The 25,993-nt window shown below is 44.4% G+C and overlaps 1 protein-coding gene across 3 annotated transcripts in view; it reads left to right on the top strand.

Annotated features, from left to right (window-relative positions):
* The window catches only part of CRACDL (CRACD like), a 140,790-nt gene extending 129,656 nt beyond the window's left edge, over positions 1–11,134 (top strand). For all 3 annotated transcript variants that reach the window (XM_086701293.1, XM_086701292.1, XM_086701294.1), the window contains 3 exons: positions 7,900–8,072; positions 9,077–9,221; positions 10,310–11,134. In XM_086701293.1, coding sequence (XP_086557419.1) covers positions 7,900–8,072; positions 9,077–9,221; positions 10,310–10,452 — 461 coding nt within the window. In that variant the 3' untranslated portion in view covers positions 10,453–11,134. The remainder of the gene's footprint in view (positions 1–7,899; positions 8,073–9,076; positions 9,222–10,309) is intronic.
* Positions 11,135–25,993: the final 14,859 nt, after the last annotated feature.

The raw sequence follows: 25,993 nt of genomic DNA, 5'->3' as shown, positions 1-25,993 counted from the left end.
GTCCCACTGTGTGTTGGCTTAGGGCGTAGATTTGCTTTATTTTTCTCAGCCAAAGGGCAGGAAATCCTGGTAGTTTACATCGTACAGCTCATTGCCTCTCACCCAGAAGACAGTCTTCATGACAACTCCCACCTTCCAGACTCAGCTGTCCTGCATGTCATATGGCATGTAGACCACTGTTGGAGTCCCAGCCTCAATCCCTCAGCGGGTCCTTATAGAAGTCTTTCCAAATGAAAGAAACAGTACCTCAAGGCTGAATTGTAGTAGGCACCAAAAAGGGGGGGAACCCATCACTGACTAGCAAGTCAAAATGAAATAGTAAGAAGCATCTGCCTCCCAGAGGGCTGGTTGAATATATCTCTAGAAATGGTTTCACACTGAGGATCTTCTGAATGGTTAATTTTAAGTCTTCCTGTATACAAATAGCTCGGTTAAAATGCCAAACATGTGTCCAGAAACTGTGTGGTTTTCTTCCCCATTGTATTTAGAGTTGTGTGTGATGGGGTATTTTCAGAGTGATATATATGGTAGGCTCCTGGGCAGATGGATGAAAATTGGGCTGCCATCTTGGGCAGTGTGTAGCTGCATCAGGGCCTGTCTGCTAGCCAGCTGTCCACAGGGCATAGTGTCTACAGGGAGGAACAGAGTGCTATTCTAGAGAGTGTGGCTTCAGTGGGCACTGGGTTACTTGGGCCAGGCTCGTCCATGGCCTTGTTCAGACCTTGCTGGCCTTCCCACCCTCCCCAGCCTATGTGGGGCACAGCACATGCAGAGATGGCTAGGAGGAGGCCCCTGCCCTGATGGTGTGGCTCATGAGGAGACCAGGACACGCAGAGCATCAAGAGTTAGTCTGCTTGGACTATCGCAGATCATGTCCTCAGGAACCAAGAGTCAGCCCGGCCACCTGGCCCAGTTAAAGGCTGGGAGACATCCCGGTGCTTGCTTCTGTTTTCTTATCATGGGAGAGGACATTGGTAAAGGGCTCATTGGTCTCCACCATGTCCTGGCTAGGATTTGACCAAAGTCTGCATCTCTTCTCAAGTGGGACTAACAACAACAAAATAACAACAGCACCCTTTGGGAGGGCAGCTCACACTCTTTAGCTTACAAGATGCCAGGCACTGTGCTAAGTGCCTTCTGTGGCTTATATCTTATTACACCTTCACCATCACGAAGGAGGTGTAGACAGTGCATGATCTCTTTCGGTCTTCAGTCACATTAGGAGAGGTACACACTGCTCCTTTCCTCATTTGACACCGAAATTGAGTCACAGAAAGATTCTGGAATTTGCCCCAAAGCACCTTGCTAGCCCGAGGCCTTAATCTTAGACATGGAGGCCCCAGGGCCACATCAGTAGCTGCTCTGTTTCCTGGCCCCAAGGAGGAAGCAGTCCTCATTACCACAGCCTACTGAACCAACCACAAGAACAAACCCTCTTGGAAATGAATGCTTGAACAATAAATATACTTTTTAAACCAAACCCTTGAAGAAGGAGAATGTGTTAAGAAGAAAGAAGGAATCTGGAGAAAATCTAATGTATAAACTTCTCATAGCCTCCCCCTCTGACAGAATCATGTCCTCAAAATAACAGCAACAAAAATAATTTTCCTGATCAAAAGTTGCCCTCATGTGAAATTAAGTTATTTAGGGCAAGCGTTGTGGCTGTTACAGCTTCCTGCATTGAAAGCGTTGTGTCTTCCAGAAGTTTTACTCTACATATGCTGTACAGCAGATCAAATTTGCTGTCTTCCTTTCCAGGGGAGACGTGTTTGGGGGAGTCCATCTCTCTCAGACTCTCTGTAAAGGAGATCACACAGATACAGACATGAATCAGTGGTTTCCTGTGCGTGAGAAACGCTCCTGGGCTGTTGGTTGCAAACCCAGGCACACCCGACTGCTTAAAAACCTGTTGTCAAGTGGGGAGGAGAAATTGAGATGTCAGAGCCCTTTAGCCAAATCCCCAGAAGATTAAGGTTGTCTGTGTATTGAGGCAGAAAGGAGTAAACAAAGGAGTGTTTTCAGCTCCTTTTATTTAATCTGCTGCCACATCTATATTAGCCTGGGATTAATGACATTTTGAATGTGTTTAATCTCAGAAGCTTTTTTTATGGTTGAACCTTGACCCTGAATATTCATGCAGTAGAGCGGTCACACAGTAAGATACTTGGCACCTGCAACCTGCCTTATCCTGCACATTACCTGTGTCTTCATTCCTCTCCCCTCCCTCGCCTTGTGGAGTATAGCACACGCCCCACAGTCCTTGCCCCTGCTGTGGCACCATGTGCAGGGAATGGGAGTGCAGACCAGAGTGGCCAGCTGGGCAGCTGGGTCTTCTGCCACAGAGCAGAATAGCTCTTTACCCAGCCGCTCTGCCTGCGCTCACCTGGCACAGGCACTTCCATGTGGGCTCTGTGAGGCTCCAGGTGGAATCCCGGGCCTCTCTGAACCATGGTAGGAAGCTTCCTTCCCAGTGCCTGGAATTTCTGCCACCATTCCTGTGCCCTCCACCCACGAGGCTGGTCCTGAACTGTCCTGTGAAAGGGTCTGGAGGCCGTCAGGGTCCCTCTGGCCCACTCGGATTCCTGACATGACAAGGAATGAAGGGGTGAGGAGAGAGCACTGAATACAAGGAGAGGCCACCACTCAGGGAAAAGAAATAGGAACCAAAGAAGAAAAATGGTTGCTGAAAGATCTCAGCCATGCGCCTGGCCCAGTGCTTGGTGGCACTGCCGTTGTAGGTTGTTTGATGTCACACTGGCACAGCAGGGCGTGGGTGCAGAGCTCACGCTGTCCCATGAGCCTGCCCATGAATGCCTGACACAGGTGTACACACTCACACACAAAGTACAGCTGCCCACTGACAGGCAAAGCCGAGGCCAGTGACCCTTCTTTGCAAAGAAATCTGCCAGCATGCTCTCCATGTAAGGAAAGAAAAGCCACCTCTTGCCAAGCCGAACCTAGCTGCATTGTTTACAAGACCGCAGTTCCTATGACCAAACTGGACAGAATAGGATTTGCCTCTGGTCCAGTGAGCTGTCAGCCTTGAGCCTGGTCTAGGAGGGCCCCCAGCCTTGCTGTAGGCCTCCATTTTATTTTATTTTTTATTTTATGTTTGAGAGAGAGAGGATGCAAGGGAGTCGGAGACAGGAGGGGCAAGCGAGAGAGAGAGGGACAGAGAGAGAGAGAAGCAGGGCTCACCCAAAGCAAGACTCAAGCTCACCAATGTGGGGCTGGAACTCAGGAACTGTGAGATCATGACCTGAGCCCAAGTCCGATGCTTAACAACTAAGCCACCCAGGCGCCCTTGCTCTAGGCCCCTGATCCGCATGGTCCCCAGGAATGCTACATAGCCCCTGTATAACCTTTTCCAGTGAGTTTTTAAATACTTTTTTTTGGCCCAAATAGGGTATAGAAATTCCTCAGAGCTGTCTTGTACCCTCGTGGTGAGAATGACACATGTGTCACTTGCCCTACACAGACCTGAGGGGCTGGAGAGCCACCCAGAGCACTGGGAGATGCGGGGCCACTGTGGCATTTCGTAGCTGCCATTCAGCCTCTAGGTTAAAACTTGGGATGGAAATTTTCTCTCTGTGTATCTGTAGTCTTGACAGAATTATTCAGAATATTCTGTTGACTGAGGTAATGAGTTTAAACCTATAGTAAAATCCCTCTCTCCAGTCAGCCTGTGCTGTGGCAAAGGCTCCTGAGCAGCAAGCATGTGCAGGACAGAGCAGGGAGGGCGGCACCACCACACATCTCATTCTGGCCAGGACCAAATGGAGGGCACAACTGTCATTGAGTGTGAGGAAAATATCAAAGGAGAAGTGGAAAGAAATCTTCTTAAGAAAACAGTTAAAAGTCCAGGGGCACCTGGGTGGCTCAGTCGGTTAAGCATCTGACTCTTGGTTTTGGCTCAAGTCATGATCTCATGGTTCGTGAGTTCGAGCCCCCACATCGGGCTCTGTGCTGTTGGCATGGAGCCAGCTTCAGATCCTCTGTCTGTCCCCGCCCTTCCCCCTCCCTGCCCCCTGCTGCTCACTAGCGCACTCTCTCTCTGTCTCTCTCTCTGTCTCTGAAAAATAAAAGAAAAAAGTTAAAAGTCTAGAAAGACCATGAGGTTTCCCTGGAATGAGGGATTGAGATTAAGGTAAGAGAAATGCAGACTTCTGTAAAACATGGAACCACCTTCTGTGTGCTAGGCAATCACTGGGTTCTTCAGATGAGATATAAAACGTAAAACAACATCATAAATGAGCTAATATTAGGACACTACATGGTACATAGTCTGCAGAGTGTGTCTGTTAAATAAATAAGAAGTTCTAATGACTGAAAGCATGTATCAGTGAGGCAGACAGTGAGCCAAGAAGTGGGGTAAATCTCTTAAGACAGATTAGGAGAGGGAGAGCATATTCATCTAGGCTGACCAGATAGGCTGACCAGAGTAGGCTTCATGGAGGAGGCAGCATCTGGGCAAGTAGGGATGATTCTGGAACAGGGTGTCTAATCCCTATCACCTCCTGGACTGTGGCCATAGCCTCCTTCCTCACCTCACAGCCCCTATCCCTCCCCAGTCTGACTTCCTCTCCACACAGCCTTCAGAATGTGCCCTTGGTTCAAACCCCAGGACTCCCCATTATGGACAGGAAAAAGGCCAAGAAGACCCTTCTCAGTCTGTCCCTTCATGATTCATCAGCCCCTCTCAGCCAGCCTGCCTACTGCTCTGCCTTCTGCCCCTTCCACCTAGGAGGCCTTATGGTGCCCCTCTGGAAGGTTCCTTCTCCAGGTCCCAACCCAGACAGCACCTCACCCACCACCTACCAGTGTTAGGCCCTTCATCCACCCAGCACTTGGTAAACTGTGGCATCTTCCAATTTCCACTACAGTTGATTGTTTGTGTTTAGTTTCCCACACTAGATTTTGAGATTTTGAAAGAACAGGACAGTTGGCTGCTTATTTTTCCTCCTTAGCATTTAGCACAGTCCTTGCACATAGGAAATGCCAAAGGGAGGGAGGGAGGGAGGAAGGACAAAGGGAAGGAGAAGGAGGAGAGCAGAAATGTTGAGATCTGGCTAATAGAAATGATTGTACATTTAGAAGTAGTCTGAGCAAATCTGAGTTTTGAAGTCAAGCGTGGAACAGAGAGAACATTTTGAAGAAGGAGCGATGAAGGCTGAGGGTCAGGAGCAAGGAGGAATTCCCAGGTTTGGGAGCAAGAGTCCGACAAGGACCCGGGGCAGGAGGGAGACACCCAAGGAGGACAGGCCTCCCAGGCAAGGTTAACGCAGTTCCGTCAGTACGAGGGGTAGAGCAGGTAGAGAACATGGAGACGTCAGGATTTACAGTTCAGTGGTTGGGTGGATGGAGAGAGCAGAGCTCATGTTGTGGCTGCGTCAGGCATTAGCTGAAGAGACACAGGCAGAGGCCATTGGAGGTGGAGGGTGGAGGAGAACAGAGGACTCGGGCTTCAAGGGGATGATGAGGCTCAGTGGAGACAGTTCTTTTCAAGCTGTGGGAGACCCAAGCACTTTGCAAAGCAGCAGAGAAGAGGTCAGCTGCCAGGGAGAGCCTGAAGAAGCAAGAAGGGACAAGGGATGAATGAAAGAGATAGAGCAGGGATCCTTGGGGACCAGCAGGGTGGAGGCTTCAGGGAGCAGCCAGGAGAAGAGTGGGAGCCATTCCCGGCTGTCCAGTCCAGGAAGAGGTCAGCATGTGAAGCCAGAGGCCCTTCTCAACTCTGACGAGAGACCGAAGCTTGCAGGGCAGGGGCTCCTGTCCCCTGCCCCTCTTTGGTGACCGGGGAGCTGAGAGAAAGACTGCAGGTTAAACCGGAGACAGAAACAAGAACAAATAGAGTAGTATCCTATCACATCAGAGCCAGGGGTGGTATATGTCAAGCCACCAAGAACGAGAGGTCATCACAGATATCTGCACACATTGCTGTGACATGGGCCCTGCCTTCACCTTGCTGACCAAGGTGCACTGTGTAGAAGGGAAAGCGGTCAGGGGCCAGGCATCTGGGGATACACTTCTGTCTTTGTTTTCTGAGGTAGCAGGCAAACATTCAGAAAGGCGGGCTTGTGGGGAACCTTTGGATTCGGTGTACTTTTTTTTTTTAATGTTTATTTATTTTTGAGAGAGAGGGAACATGAGCGGGGGAGGGGTCCAGAGGGAAGGAGACAGTGGATCCAAAGCAGCCTCTGTGCTAACAGCAGAGAGCTCGATGCAGGACTTGAACTCACAAACTGTGAGATCATGACCTGAGCCGATGCTGCTTAACCAGCTGAGCCACCCAGACACCCTGGATTCGGTGTACTTTTGATATGCCTGTGAGAAGCCACTATTTAAGTCATAGATTTCCTTGAAGAGTGTAAGCTTGCTTCTTTTTTCTGTGGATAAAGATAATAAATTTTCATCAAAGAAAATATGCAAATACAGAGATAAAAAGAGGGACTCATAGAGGCTCTTAGGTGGCTCAGTCAGTTAAGCATCCAACTTTGGTTCAGATCATGATCTCACAGTTTGTGAGTTCAAGCCCTGCATCATGCTCTGTGCTGGCAGCTCAGAGTCTGGAGCCTGCTTCAGATTTTGTGTCTCCCTCTCTCTGCACCCCTCCCATACTCACACTCTGTCTTTCTCTCTCTAAAAAATAAATAAATATTAAAAAAAAATTTTTAGGGGCACCTGGGTGGCTCAGTCAATTAAGCATCTGACTCTTGATCTCGGCTCAGGTCATGCTCTTACATTTGTGGGTTCAAGCCCTGCTTTGGGCTCTGTGCTGACAGTATAGAGCCTGCTTGGATTCTCTCTCTCCCTCTCTCTCTGCTCCTACCCTGCTCACACTCTATCTTTCTCTCTCAAAAATAAAAAAATAAAGAAACATTAAAAAAATTTTTTTAATAAACAAAGTCACTGGGGCGCCTGGGTGGCGCAGTTGGTTAAGCGTCCGACTTCAGCCAGGTCACGATCTCGCAGTCCGTGAGTTCGAGCCCCGCGTCGGGCTCTGGGCTGATGGCTCAGAGCCTGGAGCCTGTTTCAGATTCTGTGTCTCCCTCTCTCTCTGCCCCTCCCCCGTTCATACTCTGTCTCTCTCTGTCCCAAAAATAAATAAACGTTGAAAAAAAAAAATAAATAAATAAAAATAAATAAAGTCACTATTTCTGTTCTCTCTAGAACATTAAGGAAACCAACTGTGGCTAGTTTTGGTGTCACTCTCCACAAAAGGAAGGTTATGCTTACAATTAAAAAAATAATAGGGGCGCCTGGGTGGCGCAGTCGGTTAAGCGTCCAACTTCAGCCAGGTCACGATCTTGCGGTCTGGGAGTTCAAGCCCCGCGTCAGGCTCTGGGCTGATGGCTCAGAGCCTGTAGCCTGTTTCTGATTCTGTGTCTCCCTCTCTCTCTGCCCCTCCCCCGTTCATGCTCTGTCTCTCTCTGTCCCAAAAATAAATAAACGTTGAAAAAAAAATTTAAAAAAAATAATAATAATAGTGTGTCTACAAAACTTCCAAGAAAATCAGGAATCACATAGTATGCACTAGCCCAAAATGCCAGGCTTATATTAAAGAAATCTTATTTATATACTGATTTTTATCTCATTCCAGAAAGTATCCTGTGGGAGGAATGTGGCTTTTAAATGTGCATATAGGAGCAGTTGCATTTAATTTTTTGTGGCTCAGACTAGAGGAGCATCATCTCTTTGATGCATCTTTAAGTGAGAAAACCAAGTCCCCTGAAGAAAAGCAATGGTCTCACCAGAGAAGCTTCCCAGACCCTCTCTCCTCCTCCCTCATACACCCTGGCCTCCAGCTCCTCTGTGCAGTGTTCTCTGTGTGGGAGAAGCCAAAGGTGAGACTGGACAAGGGCTGGGATGTTTTGCATAATCTTGTGTCTTTACCCACAGAGAAGGGTCCACCTCCTGCAGCCGAGGGCCAGCCTGCACCACCCTGGATCACCATTGCCCGGCAGAAACGGCGAGGGACCCCCAACCAGCCCCCTAACCAGGAAGACAAGCCTGGGGTCCGTACCCTGAAGTCAGAAATAGGAAAGCAAGCCAAGGCGCCCGAGAGAGCCCAGGTGCTTAGAGCAAATGCTTTCTGTCTCTATAGATAGAGGGTGGGACCAGCCAGCTAGAGCTGAGGCCCAGCACCCCACACATTCTGCATGTTCATTATAGAGACCCTTGCCTCTGACGATTGCTAATGGGTGCCCTCGGTGTGAGCTGGACTGTTAGAAGTGGGTGGATCACTTAGGCAGCTCGCTGCACCCTGCCCTCCAACACAGCTCAGCATCTGGAGAAATGGAATGGGGTTAAAATAACTTCTCAGATGCGTGGTGACCATGTCAGCAGCTCCATCTCGGCTCGTTGCACGGTAATGGACAAGCCCTGCTTTTGCTGCTATGCTGGCCACCTGCTGGGGCTTCTTGTTCCTCACGTAGGGCTGCAGGGCTGGAACCTGGGTTTCCACTTCACACTCTGCACTGAAACAGCTTTCTCAACCCCAGGCATCTATGCTCACAAGCAGGACGAGACCCTCAGCTTCTGTATTCCCCCTAATAGCCACCATGATAAACCCATAAGCATGTTTCAGCCATGTGAGGAAATGAGCCCCAGCCTCCAACAGCATCTGTTTTCCTTTGTTTGAACCCAAACCTCCATCGTACCCAGCCCTGAAACCCTGCATGCAGACTAAGGGAATTTCTAAAGTGAATACTAACCATTTGGGGCATCCATGTTCATACCAGGTGTCATAAAAATTTCAAAACTATTTCCAAACAATTCATTATGACTTTTAAATGGAATCCCTGCCATCCGACATGCAGGGCTAAGGCCAGGTGTGGGGACAAGGCAGAAGCCACGACGTCTGTGTGGGCGTAGCAGAAAGCCCCGCACTCGCCTGAGTCTGACATTCTAAAGGCTCCTCTCAGCAAGGGCACAAATTAGAGCTCTGCCAAGAAAGTACCGGTGGCATGACTCAGCTCAGCAGAGAAGTTCTGTGGCCCCGCTGCTGTTGGTTATGTTTGCCCCCTCTCGGAGTGTCGGTGACCAGACAGAGGGTGTCTCTCTTGTGTCCTAATAGGAGCCCATGAAGCAAGCTGACTTTGTCCGCAGCAAGTCTTTCCTGATTGCTCCTGCCAAACCCACTGTGGACCGGAGGCAGGGGACAAAGCTTCGCCTCCAGGAGGGGCTGCAAAGAGGAATCTCCTTGTCCCATCAGAACTTGGGTATGAAACCTGCAAGCAGTACCAAATACAGTAAAACCTTGTTTTGCGAGCACAGTTTGTTCTGGGAACATGTTTGTAATCCAAAGCACTCATATATCAAAGCAAATTTCAAGAACCATTGGCTCGGTTGTGACTATGTGATGTTCGGCATCACAAACTACTCATATTGCAAGACATCACTCGTTTATCAAGTTAAAATTTATCAGAAATGTTTATTCATCTGTGGAACACTTGGGACACTCACAGAACAAGTTACTTACAATCCAAGGTTTTACTTTGAAATATGTTTCCAGAACTGGTCCTGCTTTTCTTGTTTTCTTTTCTGAATTACTTTGCCACATTGATTTTTTAAATGGCTTTTGCTGAGATGTCACTTCCATGTCATAACACTCACCCATTTCCAGTGTACAATTCAGCAAGTGTATATTGACAATAAGTGTATATTTACTGACTTGTACAACCATCACAATCCAATTTTAGAACACTTCCCTCACCCTAAAAAGAAACTCATGCCCATTTACAGTCATTCACCGTTCCCAACCCCAGGGCTAGATAACCACTAATCTACTTTCTGTCTCCATATACTTGCCTTTGGGGACATTTCTTATAAATAGAGTCCTAAAATATGTGTTCTTTTATAGGTAGCTTTCTTTCACCGAGCATAGTGTTTTTGAGAATCATCTCTGCTATTGCATCGGTATTTTTAAATCTATTTTTAATAGATTTAATAGATTTAAAATACACACAACAAAATTTACCATCCTAGCCATTTTTAAGTATACAGTTTGGCAGTGTTAAGAATATTTGCACTGTTGTGCAAACTGATCTCCAGAGTTTCTGCAGTTTTATTCTGAAAGTTTCTCTTACCTCACTGTGTTGATGGAACCATTTTGAGCCTACCGTTCTTAAGTCTTTCTATTACACAAATTATTCTATGCTTGAATCTTCTTTACGTGTTTACACATTAATAGATTTTGTGTTTGAGACCACAGCTAAGACCTTGACGTATATTTTAAAGAAACGCAAGAGGCTTAAGTGGAAATCCAAACTCATTTCTCATGTTTCTGTTTGTTTTGTCTTCTTTCCAGCGGCTCAGTCTGCAGTGATGACGGAGAAAGAATTGCATCAGCTGAAGAGAGCCAGTTATGCCAGTGCAGATCAGCCATCCTGGATGGAACTTGCCAGAAAGAAATCTCAAGCTTGGAGTGACATGCCCCAAATTATAAAATAGGCTGACAGCCTGCTGCTAAAGAACGTCCACTACCTTGACGGGTCACTTACTTAAAAACTGCCAGTGAATCAAGGCAAACAAACTGTGAAACCGAAGAGTGATTTTATCAAGTTATGGGAGAGCAAGCCTGGGGAAGAGGAAGGAACCAGGCCAACAAAGACAGACACACAGCCACAATCCTGGGCCAGAGGTGCCCTAAAACAAGAGCACCATTGAAAAGGGCCAGGAACAAGGTCCTGTGCCCAAAGGTATGAATGTGAGTCTTTGAGAATTGCCTTGATAAAGAGGGCTTGACAGGAAGAAAACAGAAGTGAGCAGTGAAAGCCTTAGTCGGAAGCGCCTGCAAGGACAAAGGGGAAGGTCTTCCAGGAGAACGTGTGTCTGTGCTTCCACCTGAGGTCAACTTGTGTCTCCGGGTGTGGTCTTGCCTGTGGATCCTGTCTTCTTTAAATGTTTACTATTAGGCATGACATTTTTGGTAAAACAGGGATGCCGTTTCCAAGAGCAGCTATTAAACAGTTTTCCTGAAGACAGTCTCTCTAAGAAGGAGCAGAAGGAACATAGCCGGGTTCATCAATTCATAGACTGTTTCCAAAAATAATTTTTAAACTTTTCCACAAGGCATCTGTGTCCTTAACCATTGCACAATGCATTGCCTGTTCAATAAAAGGTTTCAAACATGCCTCTGTCCTATGCGTAAATGTTCTTTCTAGTCACACTTGGAGAATGTCCTCCAGCAGTGAGTGAAATGTGATGTGTGGAGTTTCAGTTAGTATATGTATCATTCAGAGTCTCAGTTGGGTTGATTTGGGGGTTTGGGTTTTTTGAGATTCTTTTTTTCCAATAAAATTTTCAGTGTTTATTTTTGGAAATCAGAAGATAATGTAGGTTTTTTTTCTATCTTCATCTACTTGGTGCAACATCTTAAAACATAAAATTTCTAAAAAAGTTGTAATTCTTTAGCATCTAATTAATCTAACCTGCACATTTCTACCGAAAACTAGGTTATCAGTGTATTAGCCAGGATGACCCATGAATGTAGAATGTGGAAAGGCCAGCAGAGGAAGAACATATATTTAGGAACTCAGAATTGTGTCTCAGTTATATAATACCTCTATTTTTAAAAATATTTCCAATTTGTTCCTTTGAACAAACTCATCTTCATAGGAATATGTGCGGCTGGGGGCATTCAGCCACCAAAATCAGTGAGACTTTGTAGATATTATAGTTTGATTTTATACACCCTAAGTTCTACTTTCATTGTATTCTCTATCCTTGTGAGTAATTATTTTTCTAGCTGTTAGAACTACACAACGTGATTAAGCCTGCCTTTATTGGAAAAGTCCTGGGATAGCTTTATTCCTAATCAAATTGATTTATTAATTTCATTCTCTTTGAGAACATCAATACTGAATGCCATGGTGAATGTGTGCTCTAAACAAGAACTCTGTCCATCTAGAATTGCTCCAAAAGCTTAGACATGAATAGTTTTAACTAGAAAATATTTTGGTGGCTAGGATTAACCCAAACCATCATTTCCCCTATTAGCCGGACATTTCAGATGAACAATTTTGAGGCAGCGGATTTTACCATTAGATCAAAAATATTTGGTTTAGTTTTATTCAAATAGAGAGGTTGGTATTCTCTGTGTGTCTCAGGACTTGGTCTCATTCTCTCTGGTACCTGGTAAGTTAGAAGGGTATAGATTGTTGAGACACTGGGAGAATTCACTGGGGGATGGCTCTGTATCTGTCACCCCCCTGCATGAAGGTTGTGATGCCATAACAAAAGAAACTTAAACAGTGGTGAAAATATGGAGATACCGTGTGAAGTCTAGAGTGGCCTCAGAGATGGTAGTCTGCAGGGAATTGCCAAATTTGGTTTACCTAGAAGAAAGAGTGAACTATTATTGAGTGCCTCCTGTGTGCCAGGCCCTGCTCTCAGTGCTTCATATGTGTTATTTTTAATTCTCTCCACAATCCTATGGGACTAAGTACTTGTCTCCATTTTGCAGATGAGGAAACTGAGGCACATTAAGGTTACGGTCACCTGTCCAAGATCTCACAAGTGAGTACCTCGTAAATGACTCTGGTCTTTCAACCCTACCCTTCAGTGATGTCCCCATTTATTTTTTATTTTTTATTTTATTTTAAAGAGAGCACAAGCAGGGGAGAGGGGCAGACAGAGAGCTAGAACCTTAAGCAGACTCTATGCTCAGTGTGGAACCTGATGCAGGGCTCAATCCCATGACCCTGGGATCATGACCTGAGTCAAAATCAAGAGTCAGATGCTCAACTGACTGGGCCACCCAGGAACCCCTCCCCATTTTTAAAAAGCATTAGCATGGTGAGTCTGTGTCCTTAAAAGCATAATATAGACAAGGGGACTATGCGGGATCTTATGTGGCTGTAGACTGAATGTTTTCATCTCCCCAATATTCATGTTAAATCCTGATGTCCAGTGTGATGGTATCAGGAGGTGGGATCTTTTGGGAGGTGATTAGGTCTTAAAGGTGGATCCTTCATGAATGGGTTTAGTGCCATTATAAGAGAGTTCCCAGAGATCTCCCTGCTCCTTCCACCAAGTGAGGGCACATCAATAAGATGGCTGTCTATGAACCAAGAAGTGGGCTCTCATTAGACACTGGATCTGCCAGTGCCCTGACCTGAGACTTCCCAGACTCCATCCACATCAGTAAGAAAGAAATTTCTATTGTTTACAAACTACCCAGTTTATGGTGTTCTGTTACAGTAGCCATAACAGACTAAGACATGTGTCCTGGAGACAAGTACATACATACTGCATGATGCTTCCCTGGGTGACCACATTCACCCTTATCCTTCAGTTCCTAAGAGGGACTGGAGAGAGTATGAGGGTTCTTTTGTTTTGTAATTTTTAATCATGAGTACCTTCATGAACTATGAGATGTTTTCATTCCCCTGAGGAACAAATGGATAATAGGCCTTATAGTTGTGGGGAAGGAGCACTAAAATAAATAAACATGAAACATGAGAAAAACATGGGAAAACAGCAATACCTGCAATGGTGGGCCATAAAACAGAGGGACTTGGTTGTGGCAGAAAAAAACTATTTGAGAGTGGGTGGTTAGGAAAGGGTTTGCTAAAGAGGTGACCTAGTTATAAAAAATGAACCAGCCTTGCAGAGATCTGGGGGAAAACAGCTAGAGATGACAGCTCTATAAAGCCCCATGCCCTCCCACCGGGCATGTTCAGGAAGCAGTGTAGTCAGCATGTACAGGACAAGGGGGAGAAGCAGGTGCAAACATCAGGAAACAGTCCGGACCACTTGTGGGTGGGGTGGCTGGCAGACCATGTGGGAGATGGATTTTGTTCTAAGTGCTTTGGCAAGTCAGTGAAGAGAAGTGATGGGAGGTGATGTGCTTTACATTTTAAGAAGATGGCTGTAGCTTCTGGGTGAGAATACACCGTATGGGGACACAGGGAAACAGAAAGCTAGAAGCCTATTCCATAGTTCATGTGCGATCATGGTGGTCAGGTCTACAATAATGATGGAGGTGGCAAGAAGTGGATGGATTCAAAATACTTTTAAAAGAGAGTATAAAATCCATAATGCTGGTGGATTTGATTTGGTGTGAGAAGGAAAAGATGAAAGTACAGATGACACCTAGAGTTTTAGTTGGAGCTCCTGGATGAGTGGTGATATCACTTACAGAAATGGAGTGGAGGGAGGATATGCCACAAAAAGGAGTTTGATTTTGGACATTTTTAAAAACTCAATTGTAATTAACATACAGTGTTATGTTAGTTTCATGTGGACAATATAGTGATTCAACAATTCTGTACGTTACTCAGTACTCATCAGGATGAATGTACTCTTAATCCCCTTTATTCACCCATCGCCCTTCCCTCTGGTAACCAGTTTGTTCTCTATAGTTAAGAGTCTGGTTTTTTGTCTCTTTTTTTCTTTGTTATGTTTGCGTTTTTTCTTAAATTCCACATATGAATGGAATCATATGGTATTTGTCTTTCTGTGACTAACTTATTTCACTCAGCATAATACCATGTAGATCAATCCATGTTGTTCAAATAGCAAGATGTCATTCTTTTTATGGCTCAGTAATATTCCATTGTGTGTGTGTGTGTGTATCTCACATCTCCTTTATCCATTCATCTATGGATGGACGGACACCTGGGCTGCTTCCATATCTTGGCTATTATAAATAGTGCTGCAATATATATAGGTGTGCATATATCTTTCAGAATTAGTGTTTTTGTTTTCTTTGGATAAACAAATATCCACTAGATCCACTGGATCATATGGTAGTTCTATTTTGGATTTTCCAAGGAACCTCCATACTGTTTTCCACAGTGACTGCACTAGCTTTCATTCCCACCAACAGTGCGCCAGGGTTCCTTTTCCTCTACATCCTTGCCAACACTTGTTATTTCTTGTCTTTTTGATAGTAGCCATTCTGACAGGTGTGATGTGATATCTCATTGTGGTTTTGATTTGAATTTCCCTGATGATGAGTGATGTTGAGCATCTTTTCATGTATCTGCTGGCCATCTGTATGTCTTGTTTGGAAAAATGTCTATTCATGTCTTCTGCCCATTTTTAAATTGAATTATTTGTTTTTTTGGTGTTGAGTTATAGAAGTTCTTCATATATTTTGGATATTAATATCTTATCAGTTATGTCATTTACAAATATCTTCTATTCAGTAGGTTGTCTCTTTGTTTTGTTGATGGTTTCCTTCACTGTGCAACAGTTTTTATTTTGATGTAGTCCCAATAGTTTAATTTTGCTTTTGTTCCCCTTGCCGGAGGAGACATTGTTAGAAAAAGATTTCTACACCTGATGTCAAAGAGATCACTGCCTATGTTTTCTTCTAGGAATTTTATGGTTTCAGGTCTCACATGTGGATCTTTAATCCATTTTGAGTTCATTTTTGTGTATGGTGTAAGAAAGTGGTACATTCTTTTGCTGGTAGCTGTTCAGTTTTTCCAATATGATCTGTGGAAGAGATTGCCTTTTTCCCATTATATGGTCACCTCCTTTGTTGTATGATTTTGGACATCTTAAATTTGAGATTCCCATTAAACAACTAAATGGAAACACAAAATAAAGTTATACAGTTGGAAATGATCAGCATGAGATGATTTAGATGGGATAGGAATTCAGGGGTCTGGAAGAGGAAGAGAAGGGTCTCAGAAGTGATCCTAGGACACAGCAACACTTAGGGATTTAGAGACAGGAGCCAGCAAAGGAGGCAGGAAGGGTCTCTGAAGGAGGAGGAAAAGCAGGCAAGAGAAGAAAGTGCTGGAAGGAAGAGGGAGAACTCAGCTGTGTAGGCTGGGATATTGGAGATCCAGCCAGATGGGAATGAGAGTGACCATTGGGAATGAGAGTTATAGGTGACCTTGACAAGAGCAATTTCAGTGGAGTGTTAGGGACAGAAGCGCAAATAGTGAGTCAAGGGCAGCTAGCCTATTGAGACATCAGCTATGTTCAACTTTCAAAATGTTACTGTGTATGGTAGAAGAAATGGAAGTAGAGGGGACGAGGGGCATATGGCAACAGAGCATTTGTTTGTTCATTTGTTTATTAGAAAAGACAAACAAGAGTGTGTTTATATGTGGATGGGAGTCAATGTGTAGGAGGAAAGAAGGGAATATTGTGGAAGCAGGTCTTTCTGAAGCACACCTTGCCTTCCAGCGCTTCCCACAAGGATGAATGCCTACACCTGTAGGCTGCCCTTGGTCCTAGAAACAGGAGCCCCAGGTTTTGATCCAGCTGTCAAGGGAGACCCAGGGTGATGGAAATATCCTGGCTGTGTTCTTCCCCTGCTTGCCCTGGTCTTCCATTCCCACAGCCCCCTTCATACTTGAGACTCATGCATTTCTGTTGTTGTCTTTTCCCAGAACTTGACTCTTGGCGGTCTGCAGAAGAAATCTAGGCACACCTGGCATTCTTTGCCTTGGTCAAGTCTACTAAATATTTGATGGTGGAGTCACACAGTGTAGACCAATCCCGGAAGACATAACCCCTCCCTAGCTTCCTAGTTCCATTGTCCACCCCCACCATCAGGACAAATTTCTCTTGGTTGTCTCAACCACATCAGGCCTATCTTCTTCACTCACAGTCATATACCACTCCAAGAGGCTTAACAGAATTTCTTCAAAACAAATGGAGTCATTTTGCTAAGGGAAATTTTGATGAATACATTTTTTTCCACTTCATTCAATCCTATCCTTTGATTAATGTTTAAAACCACCAGCAGCAGGATCCTGGGAAGTTCTTGTGACTCCACCCATCCTGAGTTGTCACACCTCGCTCCTCAAAACATCCATATTATAGGACTCAGTATAAAGCCCTGGAGATACTCTCCCTCTCGACTTCATATAGGTTTGAATAAGTCTCTCCCTAAGACCACAGTCACTGTCTCCGCTTGAGTAAGGCTGCCAATTGGAGAATAACCAAGGCTCCCTCATCTACACTGAGGGAGAACACTCATCTGTTTCATAGGACACAAGTCATCAAGAAGAAGAAAAAAACAAAAAACATAATACATAAATACATGTGCCCGTGAAATTTTAAGAAAAATACAATCAGTGAGGTGGGCTCTAGATATGCAACAGTTTTAAATGGAAGATGGAGGAATAAACAAAAAAATGGAAAAATTAATTTCTTTATATTAAATCCTAAGAGAAGACAATAGGGAAATATTTCTATGGCAGCTGCAGTGGCTTCAAAATATGTCTACAAATTCTTTGAAATTCTGCCTTCAAAAGTGGAGCCTAATTCCCCTTCCCTTGAGTGTGAGATGGGCTTTGTGCCCACTTATAACTCTAGATAATGTAGCAGAAATGAGCATGTAATACTTCTGAAGCAAGGTAATGAAAGACATTGCTACTTTTACCTTTTGGACTGTTCTCTCTGAGAGAAGCCTGTCACCATGTCTTGAGGACACTCAAACAGCCTGTGGAGAAGCCCATCGAGAAGGAACCAAGACCTCCTGTTATGGGCTGAATTGTATCTCTCAAAAGTTGTATGTTGAAGTCCTAACCCAATTCCCAGTATGTCAGAATGTGACTGTATTTGGAGACAAGACATTTAAAGAGGTAATTAAATTTTGGAGCACCTGGGTAGCTCAGTTGGTTAAGTGTCCTACTCTTGATTTCAGCTCAGGTCATGGTCTTGCAGTTCATGAGTTTGAACCCCATGTTGGGATTTGAACTGCTTGGATTTCTCTCTCTCTCTCTCTCTCTCTCTCTCCCTCTCTCTCTCAAAATAAACTTTAAAAAAGAGGTAATTAAGTTTAAATTTAAGTAATTAAATTTGGGCCCAGGGTGGGCCCAAATCCAATATGACTGGTGTCTTTATAAGAAGAGGAAGTTTGGACACAGATACACACAAAGGGAAGACCATGTAACAACACAGGGAGAAGATGACCATCTACAAACCAAAGAATGAGACCTCAGAAGAAAACAAACATGCCAACACCTTGATCTCAGACTTCCACCCTCCAGAACTGTGAGAAAACACATTTCTGTTGTTTAAACCACTTAGTCTGTGATGCTGTGTTGACAGCAGTCCCAGAAACTAACACCGCCCATCAATCACCAGCACCAGCTTGCCAGCCATTTGAATGAGCCACCTTAGAATTGGCCTCTATGGCCCCAGTCAAGCCTCCAGATGAGTGCAGCCCAGCTGACATACTGACTGCAACCTCACGCAAGATCCCGGGCCCAACTGTCCAGTGAGGCTGCTCCCAATCCTGGCCCACTGAAATTGTCAGGTGACAAATGTTGAATACAGTTTTAAGCTACTACATTTTGAAGTTACATAGTAACCGGTACCTAATACAGCAGTTTCATATACTTTTTCTGGGTCTGAAAGTGAAAAGTCCTTAATTGTTTTAAAGTTTGTATTTTCCTTGAGGTTAAGAATGTGACCATAAGCACAGTGTGAGAGATTTTTACTTAACGCCTCCCAAATTGCAGTCTGTCTTAGGGTCTGTGGCAGAGATAGCTGGGGTGGGGAGTGGGCTACACCAAAAACCTGTGAGACCCTTGCATAGTTTGAAGTTGTTTCTAGAAACAGATGTCCAGCCAGAGACTACATGTCCAGCCTCAGCCATCTCCTACCCAACACATACATCTACCTACACATGGGACCCTGTTGAGTTCTGGCTAATGGACTGAGTGGCAGTGATGTGTGTCCCACACACAAAGCCCTCACTTTCTAGAGAGAGTTCAGGGGAAAATAACCAACATGGCAAGGAAGTGTCCTGTGCAAGAGACTTTGGAGAAAGGAGGAGTTTAGCTCAGAAAAACCAAGGGGAGGCAGGAGAGGTATCTTTAGATGTTTGAAGAAAGAATTGACTTATTCTGTTTAATTCCCCAGGGAACAAACCAGGACCAGAAATGAAAGTTCAAGAGAAGGACAAAGAAATGTTCTAACTCATTGTCCAGCATGGGACAGGATGTCAGTCAGGAGTGAGCTCCCCAACACTCAAAGTGAGCAAGCTGAGAGAGGATGGCCATCACTCTGGGATGCTGTCCAGACCTTCACCCTGGAAAGGAGTTTGGATCAGGCAGCTTCCCCAGACTAGAGATACTCTGTATTTACGCAGCTTCCCCAGACTAGAGATACTCTGTATTTACAACATGTAGTTGTCTGAGGCAGGGCCTTTTACATTAGTTTTGTAATGTAATTACATTACATTGCTCTTAATACTAATTATTACCAAGAAGTAATCATCCATAAAATGATCCAAATGGGCTTTTATGCAGAATGTAGTTGTCCAGAGTGCTCTGAAAGCTTTTTATTACCAGAAGAAGGAAGCCATGCAGAACCAGCTAGTCAGAAGATGGGGCCTTCCCAGTCCCTCCCGACAGATGAACATGATGGGGGGAGGAATGAAGATCAGCTTCTCCAGCCGCACTCCTGAATCGTCCTGTCAGTTCTATTTAACTCCCATGTGGAGGGAAATATTTATTCCTTGGAAGACAAAAATCATCTCTGGTGAATAGGCTTTTTAGGACCAAATAGCAGAAATAATGCAGGCTGAATGCATGCATTTTGGGTGATAGCACAGGTGCTCAGGCAGTGGCTGACACTTACTTTATATGCATTGTCTAGCTTCCTTCCTGCCTTCTCCATAGGGAAATTATCCTTATTAGCATGGAAATAAAGGAGAGATATGTTTGCGATGCCCAGAAGATTATTAAAAACAACAACAGTCAGGCTGGTGGTTGGGGTGTGCTGGAGGAGTTTGCTTATTAACATCACCTAAGAGCACCCTGAAGTATTTGCAGAGAGACCAGAGGCCTCCAGACTTGCACGCCTATGAGCACGAGCTGCCCTCCCTGCCAGGTGCCTAGTTTGACAATTGCTATTACATTTGCAGAAAAACAAATTCAACATTTAGCCCACTATTCAATAAAAAACAACTTGCATCTGAAAGATTCCCCACAAGGAAAAGAATTCCAGTATCAAACTTAGGAAAATGCAGAATTGCTACGGAGACAAAGACAACCAGAGGCAAATCACTAGGGAGTCATTTAGACAAAATAAAGCCAATCTTTCAGAAGCTGAAGCCTTTAAATTTAGACGCCCCATCTTTTTTTCCCAAAGGTAGGGGAGGAGGGAAATGATCAGATTGTTTTCACTATCACCCACCCCCGCCACCTCATCTACCATCTTGTCTGTAAGGATCAGACACTTCCACTGGGTGGGCTGCCCAGGCTCCCATGAGGCCAGAGCAGGAGGAGAGTTTGGATGCCTACAACCACAGAGTATACCGACTCTCAGAGTGCCACCCTCTCCTTGACTGAATTACCGTGTCCCTTCAGATCTCTGAGCACAGGAAGAGCTTACAAAGGATGTGGGGCCAAGCACTAAACTCGAAGTGGCCAAATTAGGAGCCAGCTTTCCTGGTAGTGGCTGGAGCCAGACATGTGCTAGGTCACCTAGTGAACTTGGAGGTTCCAGCAGCTCCAGCCCTTAAAGGCTATGGTTCTGTGCATCTACGGGACACTTCTGCACTGGCCGTAGCTGGTTTCCAGACATTCTCTTCTACTTATGATCTCTTTCCATAAGGCACTGGACTTGCAAGTTGTTACAGGCTTAACTGCATCCCCCCAAATTCATTGGTGGAAGTCCTAATCCCCAGTATCTCTGAGTGTGGTTGCAATTGGAGATAGGACCTTTAAAGAGGTAATTAAATTAAATGAGCTCACTAGGGTGAGCCAAAATCCGATATAACTGGTGTCCTAAGAAGAAAAGATTAGGGCACAGACATACACACACACACACACACACACACACACACACACACAGAGAGAGAGAGAGAGAGAGAGAGAGAGAGAGAGAGAGAGAGAGAGAGAAGGAAGACCACGTGACAACACAGGGAGACCGCCATCTACAAGCCAAGCAGAGAGGCCTCAGAGGAAACCAATCCTGCTAATACCCTGACCTTGGACTTCTATCCTCCAGAGTTGAGTGAAAATAAATTCCTGTGGTTCTTTGTTATGGCAGCCCCCTAGCAAACTAATACACAGGTCTAGTGTGAGCTATACTTAGGGGTTAGAGTTCAAGTTCACAGTGGTTTGGAAATAAGTATTGAAAAGTAGGAAGTGGAGACTTTCAGGGGCCAACATGGCAGAGAAGTAGGAGGATCCATACTTCCTGCATCTCTCAAACAAAGAAGGGCAGAAGGCAAAGGACTTTGAACACCAGAGCCTGGGAGGAAAAGAGACTGAATCTACTAGGAAGAAAATGGGAAAGCTGGAAAAAAGATTAGTGAGTAACTGCAAACTGGGGGAGATAAAAAAAAAAAAAAGGCCATGGGGCATGGAGGGGAGGGACCCCCTTCTGTGGAGAGACAAAGGGAAGAGAAAGAGAGGCTAGGGAAGTGCAAGGACCCTATCTGGACAAGAGAAAGACAGCAGACTGAGACTGAGAGGGATCCGATCTCTGAAGGGCTTTCTTTGGACTGGAGCCGGCTCCCTGTTCTTGCACCTGGGGAGGAGGGGAGCCAGCTCTGGGTGTGGTGGTAGGTCAGGGGCTCAGTCCGCGGTTGGAAAAAGTGGTTCCCTCCTGGGAAGGCTGCGCGATAGCACAGAAACTGCCTAAGTCCGCCACCCCCCGGGGGGCGCAGTGTCTGGGCCCAGGGCGCAGTCTGCAGGAGGAAAAGGCAAACATCTCCCTGGAGTGCTGTGGGAAAAGACAAAGTCTGCCTGCGTCCGCCACCCAAGGGGCTTGCAGCAGCGAGGGCGGTGGCTCAGTCCACAGTAGAAGGCGGTCCTCCCAGAAGTGTTGTAGTACAGACAAAGCCAGCCGGCCGTACTCAGAGGCACTTACCCAGTGCCAGAGCACACAGAGCAGGACTTTGAATCCTAACCAAGTGCAGGGTCAGGGGAGTTGGCAGAGCGAGAAGGTCTGCCCTATCTGCTCCCGCAGCACAGTGAGGATGACTCGGAGTCCACCGGGTCCAGCTCCATGGAAAAGAGACTGGGGGATCATTCCCCCCCAATCACCACCACAAAGGCAGGGCCTCAGGGATCACCGCCCCCCCCCCCCCCCGCCTCCGGGGCCCATAGTGGAGGTGGGTCCACATTACGCCAAACCACTCCCCTTTGCACTGGGTAACTGCGTATAGCAGCACAGATACTGGGGACAGCTCCTCCTGACAAGCGATGCAGCATTGCCTGGATTAACTCTAGGTCAGTTCTGGATTTTTAGGTATTTTCTCTCCACCCCCCAACCCCCCATTCCTCCTCCTTGTCTCTTCCCTCCACTATGCTGGTTACTCTGGTTATTGGTCTGTCTAAACAGACATATTTAATCCATTGTCTTGTATGATACATGTTCTACACCTCCTTCTTTACACTCCTTTTCTCTCTTTATGGAATAATTAAACCATATAGTTTCTCTGGGTAACTTTATCTTTGTTTCGTTTTCCTCTCCTCCTTCATTATTTTCCTTTCTCTCTCTCTGGATTAAGCTTTTTAGTCTCTCTGCTTAGTCCAATGTTTATTTTTTCTCCCCGCCTGCCCCTCCCCACCCCACCCCCCCCCCCCCCCCCCGCCCCGCGTCTGTCATTTCTCTCTTTGTAAGTGCTCTTCTATCAGCACCGCCTCCACCCTCTTCTTTACTTGTAGTTGGTGTTTTGGGGTTTTTTTCTTTTTAGTCTTTAGTTTTTTGTTTTTGTTTATTTGTTTGTGTGTTTACATGTTTTTGTCTCCTATTTGTCTGTTTTCCTTTACAGGGATACTCCAAGGAACAAATCAAAGCACATCTGGTGGAGGGGCCAAAATATCACTAAGAGTAGGGTAATACAATAACCAAAGTCACAACAGAGAGCAAGTAACAATCTCCGAAAAAACACCTCCTGAAGAGCCAGGCCCTGGACAGTGTATGACCCTCTTTTAATATAGCAGTGCTCACAGGTGCAGAGCACACAACAAGCTTTTATTTTTTTTATTTTGTTTTAATTTTTCCAAATTTTATTTTTACTTTCATTTTTTTAATATGAAATTTATTGTGAAATTGTTTTCCATACAACACCCGGTGCTTATCCCGACAGGTGCCCCCCTCAATGCCCATCACCCATTTTACCCTCCCTCCCACCCCCATCAACCCTCAGTTTATTCTCAGTTTTTAAGAGTCTCTTATGGTTTGCCTCCCTCCCTCTCTAACTTTTTTTTCCCTTCCCCTCCCCCATGGTCTTCTGTTAAGTTTCTCAGGATCCACATAAGAGTGAAAACATATGGTGTCTGTCTTTCCCTGTATGACTTATTTCATTTACACAACAAGCTTTTAAAATGCATAAGGGACAGAAAACTAGCCAAAATGATGAAACGGAAGAATTCTCCTCAAAAGAAATTCCAGGAATTAACACCAGCTAATGAAATGATCAAAACCAATTCAAGCAATATAACTGAACAAGAATTTAGAATAATAGTCATAAAATTAATTGCTGGGCTTGAAAAAAGCATACAGGACAGCAGAGAATCTATTGCTACAAAGATCAAGGGACTAAAAAATAGTCATGATGAATTAATAAATGCTATAAATGAGGTGCAAAATAAAATGGAGGCGGCCACACCACAGATTGAAGAGGCAGAGGGGAGAATAATTGAATTAGAAGATAAAATTATGGAAAAAGAGGAAGCTGAGAAAAAGAGAGAGAAAAAAAATCCAGGAGTACGAGGGGAGAATTAGAGAATTAAGTGATGCAATCAAATGGAAGAATATCCATATCATAGGAATTCCAGAAGAAGAGAGAGAGAAAGGGGCTGAAGGTGTACTTGAACAAATCATAGCTAAGAACTTCCCGAATATGGGGAAGGAAACAGGCATTGAAATCCAAGAGGCACAGAGAACTCCCTTCAGACGTAATTTGAATCGATCTTCTGCATGACATATCATAGTGAAACTGGCAAAATACAAGGATAAAGAGAGAATTCTGAAAGCATCTAGGGATAAACGGGCCTTAACATACGAAGGTAGACACATAAAGGTAGTAGCAGACCTATCTACTGACACTTGGCAGGCCAGAAAGGAATGGCAGGAAATCTTCAATGTGATGAACAGAAAAAAGTATGCAGCCAAGAATCCTTTACCCAGCAAGTCTGTCATTCAGAATAGAAGGAGAGATAAAGGTTTTCCCAAACAAGCAAAAACTGAAGTAATTCATCACCACTAGACCAGCCTTACAAGAGATCCTAAGGGGGACTCTGTGAGTGAAATGTTGCAAGGGCCACAAAGTACCAGAGACACCACTACAAGCATGAAACCTACAGATATCACAATGACTGTAAACCCATATCTTTCAATAACACTGAATGTAAATGGACTAAATACTCCAACCAAAAGACATAGGGTATCAGAATGGATAAAAAAACAAGATCCATCTATTTGCTGTTTACAAGAGACTCATTTGAGACCTGAGGACACCTTCAGATTGAAAGTGAGGGGGTGGAGAACTGTCTATCATGCTACTGGAAATCAAAAGAAAGCTGGAGTAGCCATACTTAGACAAACTAGACTTTAAAGGCTGTAACAAGAGATGAAGAAGGGCATTATGTAATAAGTACAGGGTCTATCCATCAGGAAGAGCTAACAATTATAAATGTCTATGTGCCGAATTTGGTAGGACCCAAATATATAAAACAATTAATCACAAACATAACCAAGTTTATTGATAAGAATGTGGTAATTTCAGGGGACTTTAATACCCCACTTACAACAATGGATAGATCATCTAGACAGAATCAATAAAGAAACAAGGGCCCTGAATGATACATTGGATCAGATGGACTTGACAGATATATGTAGAACTCTGCATCCCAAAGCAACAGAATATACTTTCTTCTTGAGTGCACATGGAACATTCTCCAAGATAGATCACATACTGGGTCACAAAAAAGCCCTTAACAAGTATAAAAGAATTGAGATCATACCATGCATACTTTCAGACCACAATGCTATGAAACTTGAAATTAACCATAGGAAAAAGTCTGGAAAACCTCGAAAGATCATGGAGGTTAAAGAACATCCTACTAAAGAATGAATGGGTCAACCAAGCAATTAGAGAAGAAATTAAAGAATATATGGAAACAAATGACAATGAAAATACAACAATCCAAATGCTTTGGGATGCAGCGAAAGCAGTCCTGAGAGGAAAATACATTGCAATCCAGGCCTATCTCCAGAAACAAGAAAAATCCCAAATACAAAATCTAACAGCATACCTAAACAAAATAGAACAGCGAAGACACCCCAAACCCAGCACAAGAAGAGAAATAATAAAGATCAGAGCAGAAACAAACAATATAGAGTCTAAAAACACTGTAGAGAAGATCAATGAAACCAAGAGTTGGTTTTTTGAAAAAATAAACAAAATTGATAAACCTCTAGCCAGGCTTCTCAAAAAGAAAAGGAAGATGACCCAAATAGATAAAATCATGAATGAAAATGGAATTATTACAACCAATCCCTCAGAAATACAAGCAATTATCAGGGAATACTATGAAAAATTATATGCCAACAAACTGGACAACCTGGAAGAAATGAAAAAATTCCTAAGCACCCACCCACTTCCAAAACTCAAACGGGAAGAAATAGAAAACTTGAACAGACCCATAACCAGCAAAGAAATTGAATCAGTTATCAAAAATCTCCCAATAAACAAGGGTCCAGGACCAGATGGCTTCCCTGGGAACTTCTACCAGACATTTAAAGCAGAGATAATGCCTATCCTTCTCAAGCTGTTCCAAAAAATAGAAAGGGAAGGAAAACTTCCAGACTCATTCTATGAAGCCAGCATTACTTTGATTCCCAAGTCAGACAGAGACCCAGCAAAAAAAGAGAACTACAGGCCAATATCCCTGATGAATATGGAAGCAAAAATTCTCAACAAGATAATAGCAAATCAAATTCAACAGCATATAAAAAGAATTATTCACTGTGATCCAGTGGGATTCATTCCTGGGCTGCAGGGATGGTTCAATATTTGTAAATCAGTCAGTGTTACATCATATTAATAAAA

Source organism: Puma concolor, chromosome A3, assembly GCF_028749965.1.
Source record: "Puma concolor isolate L17-30 chromosome A3, mPumCon1.1.hap2, whole genome shotgun sequence".
Lineage (NCBI taxonomy): Eukaryota > Metazoa > Chordata > Mammalia > Carnivora > Felidae > Puma > Puma concolor.
This window is presented reverse-complemented; position numbering and strand designations above follow the sequence as displayed.